The sequence below is a fragment of the Mustela lutreola genome, chromosome 8 (genome assembly GCF_030435805.1).
Source record: "Mustela lutreola isolate mMusLut2 chromosome 8, mMusLut2.pri, whole genome shotgun sequence".
NCBI lineage: Eukaryota > Metazoa > Chordata > Mammalia > Carnivora > Mustelidae > Mustela > Mustela lutreola.
In genome coordinates, this window is record NC_081297.1 from 64,964,647 (window position 1) to 64,979,101 (window position 14,455).

The 14,455-nt window shown below is 53.9% G+C and overlaps 1 protein-coding gene across 1 annotated transcript; it reads right to left on the reverse strand.

Annotated features, from left to right (window-relative positions):
- Positions 1-2,431: 2,431 nt before the first annotated feature.
- Positions 2,432-10,668, reverse strand: AQP2 (aquaporin 2). Its single transcript, XM_059185414.1, has 4 exons — positions 10,211-10,668; positions 7,094-7,258; positions 6,665-6,745; positions 2,432-5,966 (listed from the first exon to the last, which is right to left on the reverse strand). Exons 1-4 carry the CDS (start codon positions 10,568-10,570, stop codon positions 5,757-5,759), a joined length of 816 nt encoding a protein of 271 aa, XP_059041397.1. The 5' UTR covers positions 10,571-10,668; the 3' UTR covers positions 2,432-5,756.
- Positions 10,669-14,455: the final 3,787 nt, after the last annotated feature.

Sequence of the window (14,455 nt, forward strand, 5' to 3'; positions counted from 1 at the left end):
GGGTTGGAAGATGGGCAGGGACCCACATGCAGGAGTTCCACAAAAGACCCCACCACCTGCTACACCAGGTGTCCTTGGGAAGCACTCAGCACAGTGCCTGCTACACAGTAAGGCTCAGTAAATTTTCCTCATGTCGCGTGTGTGTGTGTGTGTGTGTGTGTGTGTGTGTCTATGATTCTACAGGGCCCCTGAGGGCTCTGTGTGGAGTTACACAGAGGGTGCAGCAGAAGGAGAGAACAGGTGCTCCTTCCGTAGTCTCTCCAGCTGGGGCTCAGGGGAGGGGCCCGGAGGAAAGCCAAGGACCTGGAGAAGTGGGCCCTGAGCTCTGTGGCAGCTTAGAGGCCAAAGAAAACAGGAACCAAAGAAACCCCACTATTGTTCCTTCTCAGTTCCGTGTTTTCTGCTGGAGCAGCTCCTTTCCCTCTCTCTCTCTCTCTCTCTCTCTCTCTTTTTTTTTTTAAATTTTATTTATTTATATATTTATTTGAGAGAGTGAGCACATAGGCGCACATGTGCAAACTCGGGGAGGGGGAGCAGGAGCTGGGTGGGGGAAGAACGGAGGGAGAGGGAGAAGCTGACTTCCTGTTGGGCTTGATCCCAGGACCCCGAGATCGTGACCTGAGCCAAAGGCAGGCACTTAACCAACTGAGCCACCCAGGCACCCCCCACTTCTGTCCTCTTAAGGCAGGAGATCTGTTTATCTTTTCTGCCATGGGTCCTGGAGCCCTGCCCCTGGAAGCACCTGGCAGGTGTATACTGGATTTTCATCTGGGCTTGGGGCTCAGGGCTCCGTGCAGGTCTGTCCCAGACTAGAATAATGACTGATGACACCATAGACTCAGAAGGAGCAGCTGGGTGTTTCCTAGGCCTGCACTTACGGTCCTTCCATCTCTCTCCAACCATCAGGGTCACTCTGTTCCAAGGCTGTCACAAGAAATGACTGCAGCTCCTATGTTCTGAAACTGTCTTTGCCCTGAGCATTTGGGCTCTGCCCTGGCAGTCCCAGGGGAATGCTTTCCTGGGGTCTCTCCAGGCTGGGGGATAGATCTCCCCATCAGTGGCAGGGAGAGTAAAAACCTCTCAGGGAGAACCCCTTCCCTCCTCTCCTGATACAGGGACCCCTGTATTCTCTGGGAGCAGTTGAGGGCTGGAGGCAGAAATTGTAGGGTAATTGGCAGCATGATGTTCCCCTGGGGCTCCACGCATTCCCTGGCATTGGGGAAGAGTCATTATTCCTTCCTCAAAGACTTATCAGGCAGTTGCTATGTGGCAGGCACTGTTCTAAACACTGGGGATAGAGCTGTGAGCTAGAGATGACTTCTCTGCCTTGAGGAGCTAATATTCTAGTGAAAGGAGACAGATAATAAACAATGGGTATGTGTAAATTATACAGTATGTTAGAATCTGGCAAGCGCTATGGAAAAATACAGTATTTTAAGGGGGTCTGGGCATGCTGGGGTGGGAGTGGAGGTCCTTTGAAATTTTAAATGGGGTATCAGTGAGGGTCTTATTAAGAAGGTGACATCTGAGCAAAGACTTGAAAGAGGAGACAGAGAGGTCCATGCCTATATCTGGAGAAAGAACATTCTGGGCAGAGAGAGTGGCCACTGTTGCCGAAACAGACAGAACAAGGAAGAGCAGAAGGAGATGAGGGCAGAGTCGTTGGAGGGGCCACAGGCTTCACTGGGGAGAAGGAAATCAGGGAGCCCAGGACTGGTATGGTCTTGACAGTTTTTAACACCACCCACCTGCTGCTGTGTTGAGAAGAGACCAGAAGGTCAGGGATAAAAGCAGGGAGATGGGTAGGTGCCTACCCAGGGAGAGGTAACAGTGGCCTGGACCTTGCCAGGGATACTGAAGGGGAGAGTGATCAGATTCTGGAATCCTTGTGCACGGAGCACTGACCGGATGGCCTGATGGAAGGCTCGCGGTGTGTGAGAACGAGGGGTCAAGGAGGATTGGAGCTTTTTGGCCCATGCATCTGAAAGACTAAGTTGTATCAGTTGAGATGGGGAGGACATGGGAGGAGCAGGTCTGGGTCTGTCAGTTGTGGACCTGTTGAGTATCAGGGTTTTCCTGTCCTGACTTTCCAACACGGTGCTAAGGCCAGCACGAGGAGACCAAAAGGGACTGTTCTGTTCTTTACTTTCTCTGGAGGCCACACAGCCTTGCCCATGTCTTGGTGCCTTCTCCATGTCGCTTCGTGAGTCACAAAGCCTGGGATGCCCATTTTGGCCAGGTTGGCTCTGGGAATTTGCCATCATGGGCTATTTCAGTTGAGCTACTTATTCAGTATTGAAATTCCTTCTTTGCCATACCCAACAGCAGCTCTGGGGGTGGGGGGCTCAAGACATGTGAGAGACCCCAGTCTGTCTTCTGGCATGTTGGAAGATATCGACCATCTCTAAGTTGTGGAAGAAATAGCACTTACTGGCAAATGAGTGTTTATTGAGGGCTTACTATGTGCAGTGCACTATGCTAGACAAGACAGAGGAAGGAAAATAGATCTGGAACTGGAAGTGGCCCTGCCCCCAGAGGGCTTACAGTCTTGCCTGGGAGGCACTGCAGACATACAGAATCACGGCTGAAAGATACAAAGCCACATGAAAGCCACATTTGCAGGAACAGAGTCATCCGGAACAAAGTGGGGATGTGGGAATGGATGCTGCTGGGACCCAGGAGTCAGCCACCTTTTCCCTTCAGCCCAAAAAGCCTTTTCTGACCCCATCTTGAGGACCTGGAAGCCCAGCCACCTGCCTCCATGCTGCCTTGCCTCTGTCTGGTTTGGGGTGTGTCTGACCTCCATCCTCCACCAGACTGGGAGCTTTTCAAGGACAGAAACCAGTCTGGTATTCTTTGTCCTTTTCTCCCTACTCTGCTGCAACCCTCCCCAAGGGCCTGTGTCCCCCACTAGACAGAGCCCTGGGCTGGACAGTCTCAGTTGTGTGCTCTGGTTTCTGCCAGGGGCTCCCAAGGGGCAACTAGGACTTGCCCCGGATCATACCTGGTTTCTTGTGAGCTCTGAATGGACAGATCATGGGATTTTGCAATCAAATGCTCTACCCCTGAGCTATTCTCCCAGATCATGGGATTTTTGAATAAGAAGGCCTGAGTTCAAGTCTTGAGTTCACTACATACAGTTGTGTGACATTAGATCAGTTTCTGAAATGCAGTTCCTTAATCTGTAAAATGGGAAGACGGTATTTACTCTGCCTTTCTCACAGGGTGGGGAGAAACTCACAGGGCTGGGTGGCTGGGGGTGATAGGGAGTGCATTGGAAATGCTAAAACCCTGAAGAGCTGGAAGCTGCTGTCCTTCCCTAACCTGCCTGAGGTTTTAGCACAGAGTTTGGGACACGAGATGCTCGCTAGGTGTCAGGTCCCCTCCATCCTCACCCTTTTGAATCCTCCTTTGACCTCTAACCTTAGTAACCCCAATCTGGGCGATCTGGGCAGGAAGGTGTGGTGATGTCACATTTGGTTTCAGGTGAGGCGCAATCCAGGAAGTGGAATAGACACAAAGAGAAATTCTTGACAACTTCTAGGGGGATCTGTGGGGGTGAGGTTGGTTGGGGGGAATGAGATGCCTGAGACACATCCAGGCTTGGCTCACAGCTCAATTTGCTGCCTTTGAACTTTGAGAGTATTTCAAAGTGCAGCTCCAGAGGTCACTTTGGTCTCTGATACAAGCTCTCCTCTGTTAGTGAGTCCAGCTGGCAGTCACCAGCTGTTTTGGGACATCTCCTCCATATCACCTATGGCCAAGGCAGGCTTTTCCTGACCCCAGAGGGAACTTTGGTCAAGGAAGACAGAAAAAAGTGTAGATGAGGAGGTGGGCACAATCACAGGGCGGTTCCTCATACATGGTCCATCTTTGAAGGCCGTGGAGAGCAGGAAGGGGATGGAGACTTCCATACACACCGGGTGCTTGGTGCAGTGTAAGACGGACATGGATAGAAGCCTGGAGAGCATGGAGAAGCATGGAGAGCACATGGAGGCCCCGGTGCATGGAGAAGGGAGCTCAAGATGTGATTCTTAGATGAGCTCTGTAGCAGACCCGAGAGGAAGGGAGAGGATGGATGGTGTTTGGGTGGTGGGAGGAGGAAAGTAGGAGAACAGCTAGAGTACACTCAGGGCAGGAGAGGTGAAGAGGCTGGACCAGGATGGGGTCACCCCAAAACCCATCTCCTTCCGCCTGGACTCTCGGGGCTGTCCTTTACACTGACCCCCAGCCAAAGAAGGTAAAAGAGGCTGAGGATTGGGTCCCTTCTGTGCTCTACCTGCAGGAAGCGGAAATAATGAAATAATTCCAATAATGCGTGTTAATGGTATGAGGAATTACAGTTCACACAGCATCTTTACATGCATCATCTCACTTAATCCAACTTAATCTCATTTGAGAACCATTGCACTGGCCTGGAAATTTAGAAGCCCGGGCTCTTGACACAGATCTGCCTCTGCCTGGACAAGTCTTTTCCCTTCTGTGGTCCTGAGAGGGCTAGGTGGCACTCCCCCTGCCCGCCCCCTGACCCCCACCCCTGGGACCCCAGTAGCTGAACTAGGGTGGAAACCTGAAGGGAGGGAGAGGAAGAAAGTTTCCTGGGGAGGAAGACCCACTGCCTGGCGAGTGGGGCCTGGGCCTGCCATGCCTGCCGCCCTGGCCTGGCTGGCCGGCCAGCCAGCCAGCCTCCGGTGCAGGTGCATGCTGGGAGAGAGGCCTCACTTGCGCAATTGCAAACGAGTGTCTCCTTTCACCAAGTGTCCAGTTGCAAATCTCCCCCTGTCCCAAGACAAAGGCCGGGGGCCCACAGCGGGCTTTTGTTTTCTCTGCCACAGGCTAATCTCTGGGTCTGGAGCCTCCTGGAGATGGGGGTCTCATGCACATGTGTAGGGCAGGTATACACACATATACACGCGTGCACACACATACACTGGCTTCCTTCTTGGAAGAGTCTTCCCTCAGGGCAGACAGGAGGTCCTTGGCCACCCAACCCTCCCTTTCCCCAGAGGCCACTTTTGGAGAGGCTGTTCTCTGGCTGATACCTGTCTCTAGCAACAGAAGTTGGCAAATCTTGGGGCCCAGCGTTGCAGCTTGGGGGAATTTTCCAGGAGAGGAGAGTAGGGGTTGGCCATCAGGGCACTCCCTTCCGCCCTCTCAGGGCCCTCCAGACCCTCCGCTTCCCTTCTGGGGAGCACTCTCAGAGCTCCTGCGGGAGGATCGCGCTACAGAGGAAGTAGATTTATTGCACTGATGGGGGCGGGGGCGTCAAGAAGGGGGTGAGAGGTTGCCAGCCGGTGCCCTCGCACCGCCACAGGCACAGCCACTCGCTCGGGAGCCTGCACCACGGTGCACTTGGGGACAGAGGGACGCTGGGGAGGAACACACGCTCACACACTAGCCAAAACTGCCTCACCGTTCCCAGATCCTCCTCCCCCGCCATACCGGTGCCGGGCCTCTCCAGAGCCTTCCTCTGCCTGCTGACCTTCCCTCCCCTAGAGGCCAGCTCCCCGCAAGGAGCCAGAGCGTCGGACTGCTCGCGGCTAGCAGCCTGGGGACAGGGGGACGGCCGGGCTCCCCGCCATCCCACAGCTCCGGCAGCGGCTCTTCGGCGGCGGTGCCCGGGCGGACTTTGGACCTGGGGAGGGGAGGGGCGGGCTGGGCGGCCGGCGGGCAGCCACTCGGAGCTCTCCCCTCACCGAGCCTGGGGTGGGGGTGGGGGATGACCGGGTCCTCGGGGGGCCGGGCGGGCGGCGCGCTCAGGCCTTGCTGCCCCGAGGCGGGCTCTGCGGCGAGTGCAGCTCCACCGACTGCCGGCGCCTCACCTCGCGCTCCTCCCAGTCGGCGTCGGGCTCCTGCCCCTTGAGCACCGCCAGGCGCTCGGCCAGGCTCTTGGCCGGTGGGAACAACACGTAGTTGTAGAGGAGGGAGCCCAGCACGGCGCCCACCAGGGGTCCGATCCAGAAGACCTGGGGCGAGTGGAGAAGCCGGTTGGGGACCGGGATAGTGGCTGGGGGAGAGGGGGCGGGTGGAGCCACGACTACCCGCGCCCCTCACCCTCCAGACGCGCTCCACTGACTTGATGTTGAAAAGGGGGTTTCCCACGTGGTCCATGAACCGGGGTGAGGGGATTGGCAGACTTAGTAATGCCAGCTGCGGCTGGTGGGGTCGTCTGGTTAGTTGGGGGTTAAGAGCGCGAATTCCAAACGGACTGCCCGGGTGACCAGAGGCAATTGGCCCACCCTGTCTGTGCCTCAGTTTCCTTTCATTGTAATAATGCCTACCGCCTAGGGTGGTCTCGAAAATTAAGTGAGGTCATGTTTACAAAGCACTTAGAATAAGGCCTGGCCCATACTGAGGCTAGATGAGCGCTGAATAACACAAATGGATGTATTAGCTAGTACAAACATTACCCTTTTCGGGTTCCAGCCCACCATGTGAGCTGTTTTACACCTCACTTAAGGGAGCGTCACTTAACTCTTCCAAAAAGCCAGTGAGGCAGCCGCTGCTCTGAGGCATGCACTGGCTGGGAAGGTGGAACCCCAGGCTCCCCAGGACAAGTGCTGAGGTTCTCTGAGCTCTGACCCCACTCTATTCCAGCCCTCCTGGAGGTGGGTGTCTGAGGGAGGGGAAGGTAGAAGGAAGGCAGGGAGTTTTCAGTCATTACCCAGTGGTCGTCAAACTTGCCGGTGACCACAGCCGGAGCCAGGGAGCGGGCAGGGTTCATGGAGCAGCCAGTGTAGTGGATCTGTAAGGGGAGGCAGTGGATATGGTGATGACAGAGCAGGGGGTCCTTGTGGCCCTCTCTAGCACTTGACCTTAACCTCAAGGGAATCCTGGGATGGGCAGTTGGTCCCTATATGTTCAGTGTTCTGTATTCATTGGAGGCTGGCGTGAGATCTGTTCCTTTGGGGTACCAGGGATTCAAACCTTCTGGGGTGGCCACATGACTGTTCCTCTGGGGAGTTCTGTGTATCTGTCCCCTGGGGGGGGGGGTATGTGTATCTCTTTCTAGAGTGGTCTGTGTGTCTGCTTCTTTGGGGAAGGTCTGTACATCTGTGTCTCCGGAAAGGCTAGAGCAGTGGCCATGACCTACCCCAAGGAGGTGGCCCAGGGCCACAGAGAAACCGATGGAGAGGGCAGGGGTGCCCAGGTTGTCTCCCCGCCGCTCATCTGTGGAGGCGAAGATGCAGAGCACCAGCTGCAGGGTCAGAAAGAGCTCCACCGTGACAGCCTGGCCCGCTGTTGTGTTGTTGCTGAGCTGGCGAAAGAGATGGGGTGGGTGGGGGCATGCTGAGCAGGCTCCCCACTCTGGCTGCATCTTCAGGCCCATCTGCAGCCAAGGCTCCAGGGAGGCCTCTGGGCTGGGACTGAAACAACTGGGCTCCCCAGCCCTATTAGCTCAAATGAATGATGGCTTCTTCCCGGGCTGTGGCCCAAAGGTAGGGGGATGGACCCCAGGACTGCAGGTGATCCCCAGGCCAGGAAAACGACCCCATAGCCCATTAGATTTTGGGGGGCTGTGACTGTGTGCCCAAGGTGAGAGGAAAAGGATGCTGAGGTCCACAATTTGTTTCCTGAACAATGAGAAGGGAAGAGGTCTTGACTGCAGCAGGAAGATTTCGGGCGGGCAACAGAAAGGCCTTCTTTGCTCTCAAGGGCTTAAGATCTACTGAGGTAACGAGAGGCCTGTAGTCTTTCCTCCTGTAGGCAAAGGGCCCCCAGGGGGGTCTTGGGACTTGGGCCTGAGGACCGTCCTGGTGCATCCCCTTACCCCATCAGCCCAGTGTGCCACTCTTTCCTTTCACCTTTGCCTGACCCCCCAGATCTTGCCTGTTCCACACTGTGTTTCAGGCCTGAGTTTTGCCCTGTGGCTTTGTTCCCTGCATATCCTATGAAGTTAGGGTGGGGGCGCTGGTGCGGAGGGGCCTGTGGACCAGGTGGGGTGCCCATGGTCCTGGCAGACCCCACCTTGGGTAATGAGAGAACTTGGGGCCGAGCAAAGAGGCTATTTCATAACCGGGCCGCACCCAGCACTGGATTTCTCCCTGGGTTTTGTCATCCTGCGTCCTACACCCTGCCCTCAAGCTCTGGGCACTGCACCGGTTGGCACTAGGACAGCTCTCAGCTCCCACGCTTTTTCTCCATGCCCCGAACCCCCACTCTTGGGTCCTAGCCATCAGGCTGGCGCCCTTGGGTCTCTAGGGTCTAACCTCATGCCCCCCACTCCCCTAGTCCAATGTTAGAGCCTCTAGTGGGGTTCGTGAGAGGAGCTTTGAAGGCATACTTTGGAGGCCTGTAACCTGCCATGGGACCCTATTTACTACTTCAGCCTCGGTTTGACCTTCCTTAAAATGGAAATAACAAAACAGATTCCGGAGGGCTCTGTGAGGACTAGAAATGATAAGAGCAGAGCCTCAGCCCCATCCCCACTGGTAAGTGGCTTTCTAAGGGAGAAGTGTGAACGTGGACTTAGTGTCGGACAGCCCTGCCTCCACTTCTAGGTGCTGACACCGGCCGGTTCTGTGATTGGAGACACTGAATGCTGAGCCTCCATTTCCCAATCAGGGTAGAGGGATCACAGAATTCATCTTACAGTGTTGTACTGAGAAGTAGGTGATATCTTGCCGGGCAAAGAGCAGGGGCATGTCAGTGGTAACTTTCTGGTGTCTAGGCCAGCCTTTCCAGTGACCTCAGAGGTGCCTGGAACAGTCTTGGGGATGAGTCTGGAACAGTCTCCTCTAGCTTTCTAGCCTCTAGACAGTTCAGTCCCACTGCTGCCCTATTCCAGCCAGGCAGGGTTCTCCCTAGTTCCTCAAGATGGTAAATGCTGAGCAGGTAAATGCTGAGACCCTCTTGGGCATGGACCCTTCCCTTCTGAGGGCCCCAGTTGACTGTCAGATGATGGGGAAGAAGGAGTGAGTGTCTCCATGACACCTTAACATTCCCACTACTTTGCTGTTAGAGGAGATTCTCCAGCCACTCATTCTGAGACTTTCTGGGCCATACATAGTCTCAGGAAGTTCCTCTGGCAGTTTAACTGGCCCTCTCCTTGCTGGGAACAGAACTCATTTCATTCTCACTGGAATGAGCCTTTTCTCTAGCCTTTTCTCATCCCTGAGCCCCCAGCCTCCTCATATTTTCCATTTTGAAGAAGAAAAAAGTTCCTCAATTGGGACATTTCTGCCCCTTGCAAAGGAGGGGGCGGCCCCAGAAACCGTGTAGGATTCCTCAGAGACATTGGAGCTTTTATCCAGCAGCCTGGGGAAAGGCAGGGCATTGAGGCAGGGATGGGGTGCTTGTGGCCCTGACTTAGGAAGGGGGATGGAGGGAGAGGTGTACTGAGGGGACATAGACTCTGCCGCCGCACCCATGGCCTCAGAGGCCAGAGAGCTGCACAGACCCAGGAGAGAGGGTAGGAGAGGTGAGAACGAAGAAAGGGAGGGATTGCGGCATCCTCCCCAGCTCTCAAAATGCCTAAGGTGTCCAATCATTCATCGTTCATGTAATCAGCAGTTAGTCATGGGCTCTGGGGACCCTCTCCAGGGTCTGCAGAGACCTTGCCTCTTCAGCTTTGCCTTGAGTTCTAGTGCTTTCTCTGGTATTGACAAACTGTAGAACTCTTGGTCCATCCCTCCCCTTCTCTGAGCCCCAGTTTCCTTAACAAGTCTTAGGTGATGGCTCAGAGAGGATACAAGAGTCAGGTGGAAAGATCATGAGTCTTGCCGTCAAGCCTGGGTTTGAAGGCTGGCTTCTGGCACCTTAAGCAATGGATATACCCCTCCCTGCCTCAAAGCTCAGTTGTGAGGTGTCCACGTGTGGCTTGTGAGGAGACTGCTGTGAGGCTCGCACGCGGATGCTGAAAAAACACTGGATCCTTCTTTCCTCGAGAAAACCCTTGGGACTAGCACTCTGAGGTTCCTCCCAGTTCAGAAAGCACATCTGCTTTGGGACTGTGTCTTCGGCTGAGATCTGGCCCAGCCCTCACTGTGATGTGGGCATCAAGTCTGCAACAACCTTGATGCTGCTCTTCCTCCGTGAGGCTCAGGGCAGAAGGTGCCAGAAGACCCACCTGGATCCTGCCTCTGCTCTGACCTCATTGCTCCTTCTACCCTGGCTCCTCACCCAGATCTGGTCCCTCCCATCTCACCCTTTCCAAGGGACTCCCCAGGACCTCCCGTTGTGGAAAGGAGACAACGTTCTGGTTACTCACTGCATTAACAGCCAGGTCCCCTCGAATGTCGGGTGGTGTGATCTCATGGAGCAGAGCGGCCCCTGCCACAGCCCCCAGCAGCTGGGCAGCCACGTAGAAGGCAGCTCGGAGAAAGGAGACGTGGCAGCCCACCAGGCAGGCCACAGTCACAGCAGGGTTGATGTGAGCCCCACTGATGTGGCCCAAAGCTTGGACCAGGGTCCCAATACCCAGGCCGAAGGCCATGGCAATCTGCAGCACGGAGGGCAGGGCCTGTGGCCAGTTGAGGGCCGAACCGAGGCCGAAGAAGACGAAGAGGAGCGTGGCCAGGAACTCTGCAAACACGGCCCTGGAGAAGGCTATGGACCGGAGTTCCCACATGCTGTGGGCTGGCCCTGCAGTTGTGGCGGAAGGAGGTTTGTGGAGCACAGTCTCTCTCGCTCTCTGTCTCTGTCTCTCTCTCAGGGTCTCTGGGGAGGCTGGGCCAGGGGCCTATATAGGTTTCTTCCATCCTGGATTGGGACACGTGAGGTAGAGGTGGAGTCTGGGCCCTTACCTTGTCTCTCCTACGGCTGCCCCTACCCCCCACCCCTGCCCACCCGCATGCCTATCACCCCATCTTGGCCTTCACAGCTGACTAATGTTCCCCATTAATGAGCTCCAGATAAGAACTGACGTCCCCTGGTTTTCCGTGTTTGTGCCCTGGTTCCCCCAGGGCTGAGGCCCCAGGGCTTCCCCTACCCCCACTGATTCTGTGACTGGGGATTCTCTGAGGGGGTGATGCCAAACCCCCTCCCTCTGACTCCAACTATTAGTCAAGGCAGGGACAGCCCCTCACCCAAGACTGACTGTGACAGAGGATGTCCATGCTACCCCTTCTGGTAATTGGAAGTTCTTCCTGTTGTTGACCTTCAGTTAGTCCTTCTTGAAGGGGATGGAAAACAACTGGTTGGCTTGTGACGTGAACCTTCCAAGGCATCAAGGTTTCATCTCTTCTGGGCTCGCTTTCTTGTAGTCAATTACCCAGAAGTTATTAGACTTCACCTCCTCCCTGGAACCCCAGCCTAGATGCAGCTCCCATAGCCTGGAGGGAGGGGACGGCCTCGGTGACAGGGGGACACTGGCCCCCGTGTGTGAGATCAACCTGTGCTTGCCTGAGGAAGCTGCCGGCTTCCATCCCAGCATCACCCAGTCCAGCTCTGTGATTGACCCTTTCTTCTCTGTCTCTGTAAACAGAGGTTAATGCGCTTACATGGGGTCGGGGTTTGGATGAAATGAAATAATATAAATATTTAATTTATTTATTTTGACAGATAGATCACAAGTAGGCAGAGAGACAGGCAGAGAGAGAGGAGGAAGCAGGCTCCCCACCTAGCAGAGAGCCCGACGTGGGACTCGATCCCAGGACCCTGGGATCATGACCTGAACCGAAGGCAGAGGCTTAACCCACTGAGCCACCCAGGCGCCCCGAAATGAAATAATATAAAACGCTCAGAGCCGCACCCAGCCCACAGTCAGCCATCAATGAATATCAGCTATTATTATTCGTGTTATTTATTTATACTCTGAATACTCAGAGGAGGAGAAAAGTTCTCCCAAAACTCACATGGGAGGGTCCCAGGAGCTGTGACAGGCTGTAGGCATCCCCTGGAGCTCAGAGCTACCCAGGCCACAGGGGGAGGACATTTCTGTGAGGCAGTGAGCTATGCAGACTCAGGGAGGCCGTAATGATCCAGAAGCGACTCTGGGGCCCTGCTGTCCCTTCAGCTCAGCCTCTGGGCAGTACCACCTCCCACCATCAGTGCTGCCCTGGGCTGGGATCCAGGAGACACTCGGGTCTGGGGTTCCCCGGGCCCCACTCCCCTTGCTCTCCTGTTATCCCTCTGGCCCTGTTCCCTCTCCTGGGGACCCAAACGCAAGGTGAAGCTCAACGGGCGGTTAGGGGGACTGGCTCCAGACCTGCTCTCCCCAGCAGGACCCCAGGCAAGTCCCAGTCCTAGGAACAGAAGTCTGGGAGGGATCAGAGACTGCAGAGTATGGACCATCCATACTCTTTATGGTCTTGACAGACAGAGAGAGGGAGTGGCCCGCTGACCCCTGATTCTGGGCAGGATCTGCCCTCACCTCATGAAGTGAAAATCTCTTACCTCTCTGTAAACCCAGAAGAAGTGTCGTGGTTTCTCTCTGAAGCCCATTAATTCCCATCTCAAATGTGTGAATGTGTGTGTGTGTGTGTGTGTGTGTGTGTGTGTGGTCGGTCATTCAGTCACAGTCATAAATCTAGAACCCAGTGGAATTTTAGAGGTCATCTAGCCTATGGATCTCACTTTACAGATAAGAATGTGAAGTCCCTAGAGATTAAGACTTACTCACGTTCTGGTCTGGGCTCAGGACTGAGAGGAGGGGAGGGCACCAAACATGACTGGGTCCTGCTTGTGCTGTGCATTCCTTTTGAGCCAGGGAGGAAGAAGCTATACTTGTCAAAGCCAGGGGGTTCAAGCTGTGGGTCCTGGTGGGCAGTGGATCTCCTTGGGGGGCGGACTGCATTTTGTCCACAGTGACCACGACACCATGTCTTGTGAGGTTGGAGGTGCCATCAAGGGTAGGAGGCACCCCTCATTAGAATTGCAAAAATGTTTTCTTGGCGATTGATGTAATAGATGCACAAAAACGTGTATGTACCTCACCCCACTTCGCTGTGCAGTCATAAATGGTTAGAATGGTTTTATGTTATATGTATTTTGCCATAATAAAAAATAATTTTAAAAACCCATGAAGGAAAATGACCCCCCAAAATGCTTTCTTCCCAATTTTGGTTTGTATCTAATGAAAGAAGTCTTTTAGATTGATTCAGATAATCAGGGTTTTTTAAAGTCAAAATCACTCCTCTGCAATTATCAAAAAGGAAATGTAAAACAAAGTGGTGAAGATCACCCCCAAATGTATTCACATTCAGAGTCTACCCTTTTGCAATTTCTTTCTGATTCAGAGTGCTCAGGGTTTTCCTACACATCATCACCCTCTGTGCCATCAAGAGTATAGTGGGGCACCGTTTCCTACAAGAGTGTCCATGATAGGGTCCAGAATTTCCTTCTAAGCTTCAGACATGGCTTCCATAAACTTTGCCTTGTGTGTTTTCTTGCTTTACACATGCCTGGCAATCATGTGGCCCCGGTCTCAGTAATCAGACATAACACTGTTTATCTACCTTGGGGACTCTTCCTTTCCTAGGTCCCATAAGACACCTGGCTGTCGTTTCTTAGGAAAATATGGGTATGTGTGTCATCTACTAGTGGCCTGAAGGAGGGGCTGAGACCCTTGAAAAATGGAGGTGGGAAGAGGGTGTGTGCCGGGAGCTGGGCCAGCGAGGATGTCCCATGGGGAGGACAGGGACAGAATTCAGGACTGATGTTGTCTGACAGATGACATAAGGTGTGTTTCCTGCTCTGAGCTGAGCTGCAAATGCCCTCCATTCTCACAAGGTCAGTAAAAGTGGGTCACACACCACAGCCTATGAGGCTGGGACTTCAGGGACTGAAGGAAAAGGGACAGGGCCGATCCATGGTCAGGTGAAGTGGGACAGAGCAATGAGAGCAGCTCCAGGCAGTGGTGGCAGGAGGGGTGGGAGCCTGGGGCTCAGTGCCTCAGGGGGCCTGAGAAGTATTGTAGGTGTCAAGTCTATGCAGTTGGGGGACAAAGTGTGAGCCGTCGGACTTCTATGTACACAAAGCCTGAGTATGTTTGAATTTCAGATAAATAATGAATACATTTCTTTAAGATTTTATTTATTTATTTGACAGACAGAGATCATAAGTGGGCAGAGAGAGAGAGGAGGAAACATGCTCCCTGCTGAGGAGAGATCCCAACGCAGGGCTCAATCCCAGGACTCTGGGATCATGACCTCAGCCTAAGGCAGAGGCTTTAACCCACTGAGTCACCCAGGTGCCCCAATAATGAATACATTTTTAGCATATATACTTCTAATCAATATTTAGGACATGCTCATACTGAAAAGTTATGTTATCTGTAATTGAAATCTAACTGGTGTCATGTATTTTTATTTGTTAAGTCTGGCAACTCTATTCTATTTGAAAGCAAAGGGGGAACCCAGAGAATTGAAGGCCTGGGGACATCTGGGTTTCAGACTAAGTCCTTACAAGAACTTTTGGGGTTGAGTCTCATGAGCTCCATTTTATATAGGAGGAAGCTGAGGCACAGAGAGGTTGTAAAAGTTGCCTGAGATCACCAGGTTGGTTAAGTGGAGGA

What these genes read in the sequence shown, in the direction of transcription:
- AQP2 (XM_059185414.1), bottom strand. Translation starts at nt 10,570, where the DNA reads ATGTGGGAACTCCGGTCCATAGCCTTCTCCAGGGCCGTGTTTGCAGAG. An exon ending in CCCTGGGCCACCTCCTTGGG is followed by an intron (nt 6,746 to 7,093) that starts GTAGGTCATGGC and finishes CTCCCCTTACAG; the next exon opens with ATCCACTACACTGGCTGCTC. An exon ending in GCAAGTTTGACGACCACTGG is followed by an intron (nt 5,967 to 6,664) that starts GTAATGACTGAA and finishes CACTCGCCCCAG; the next exon opens with GTCTTCTGGATCGGACCCCT.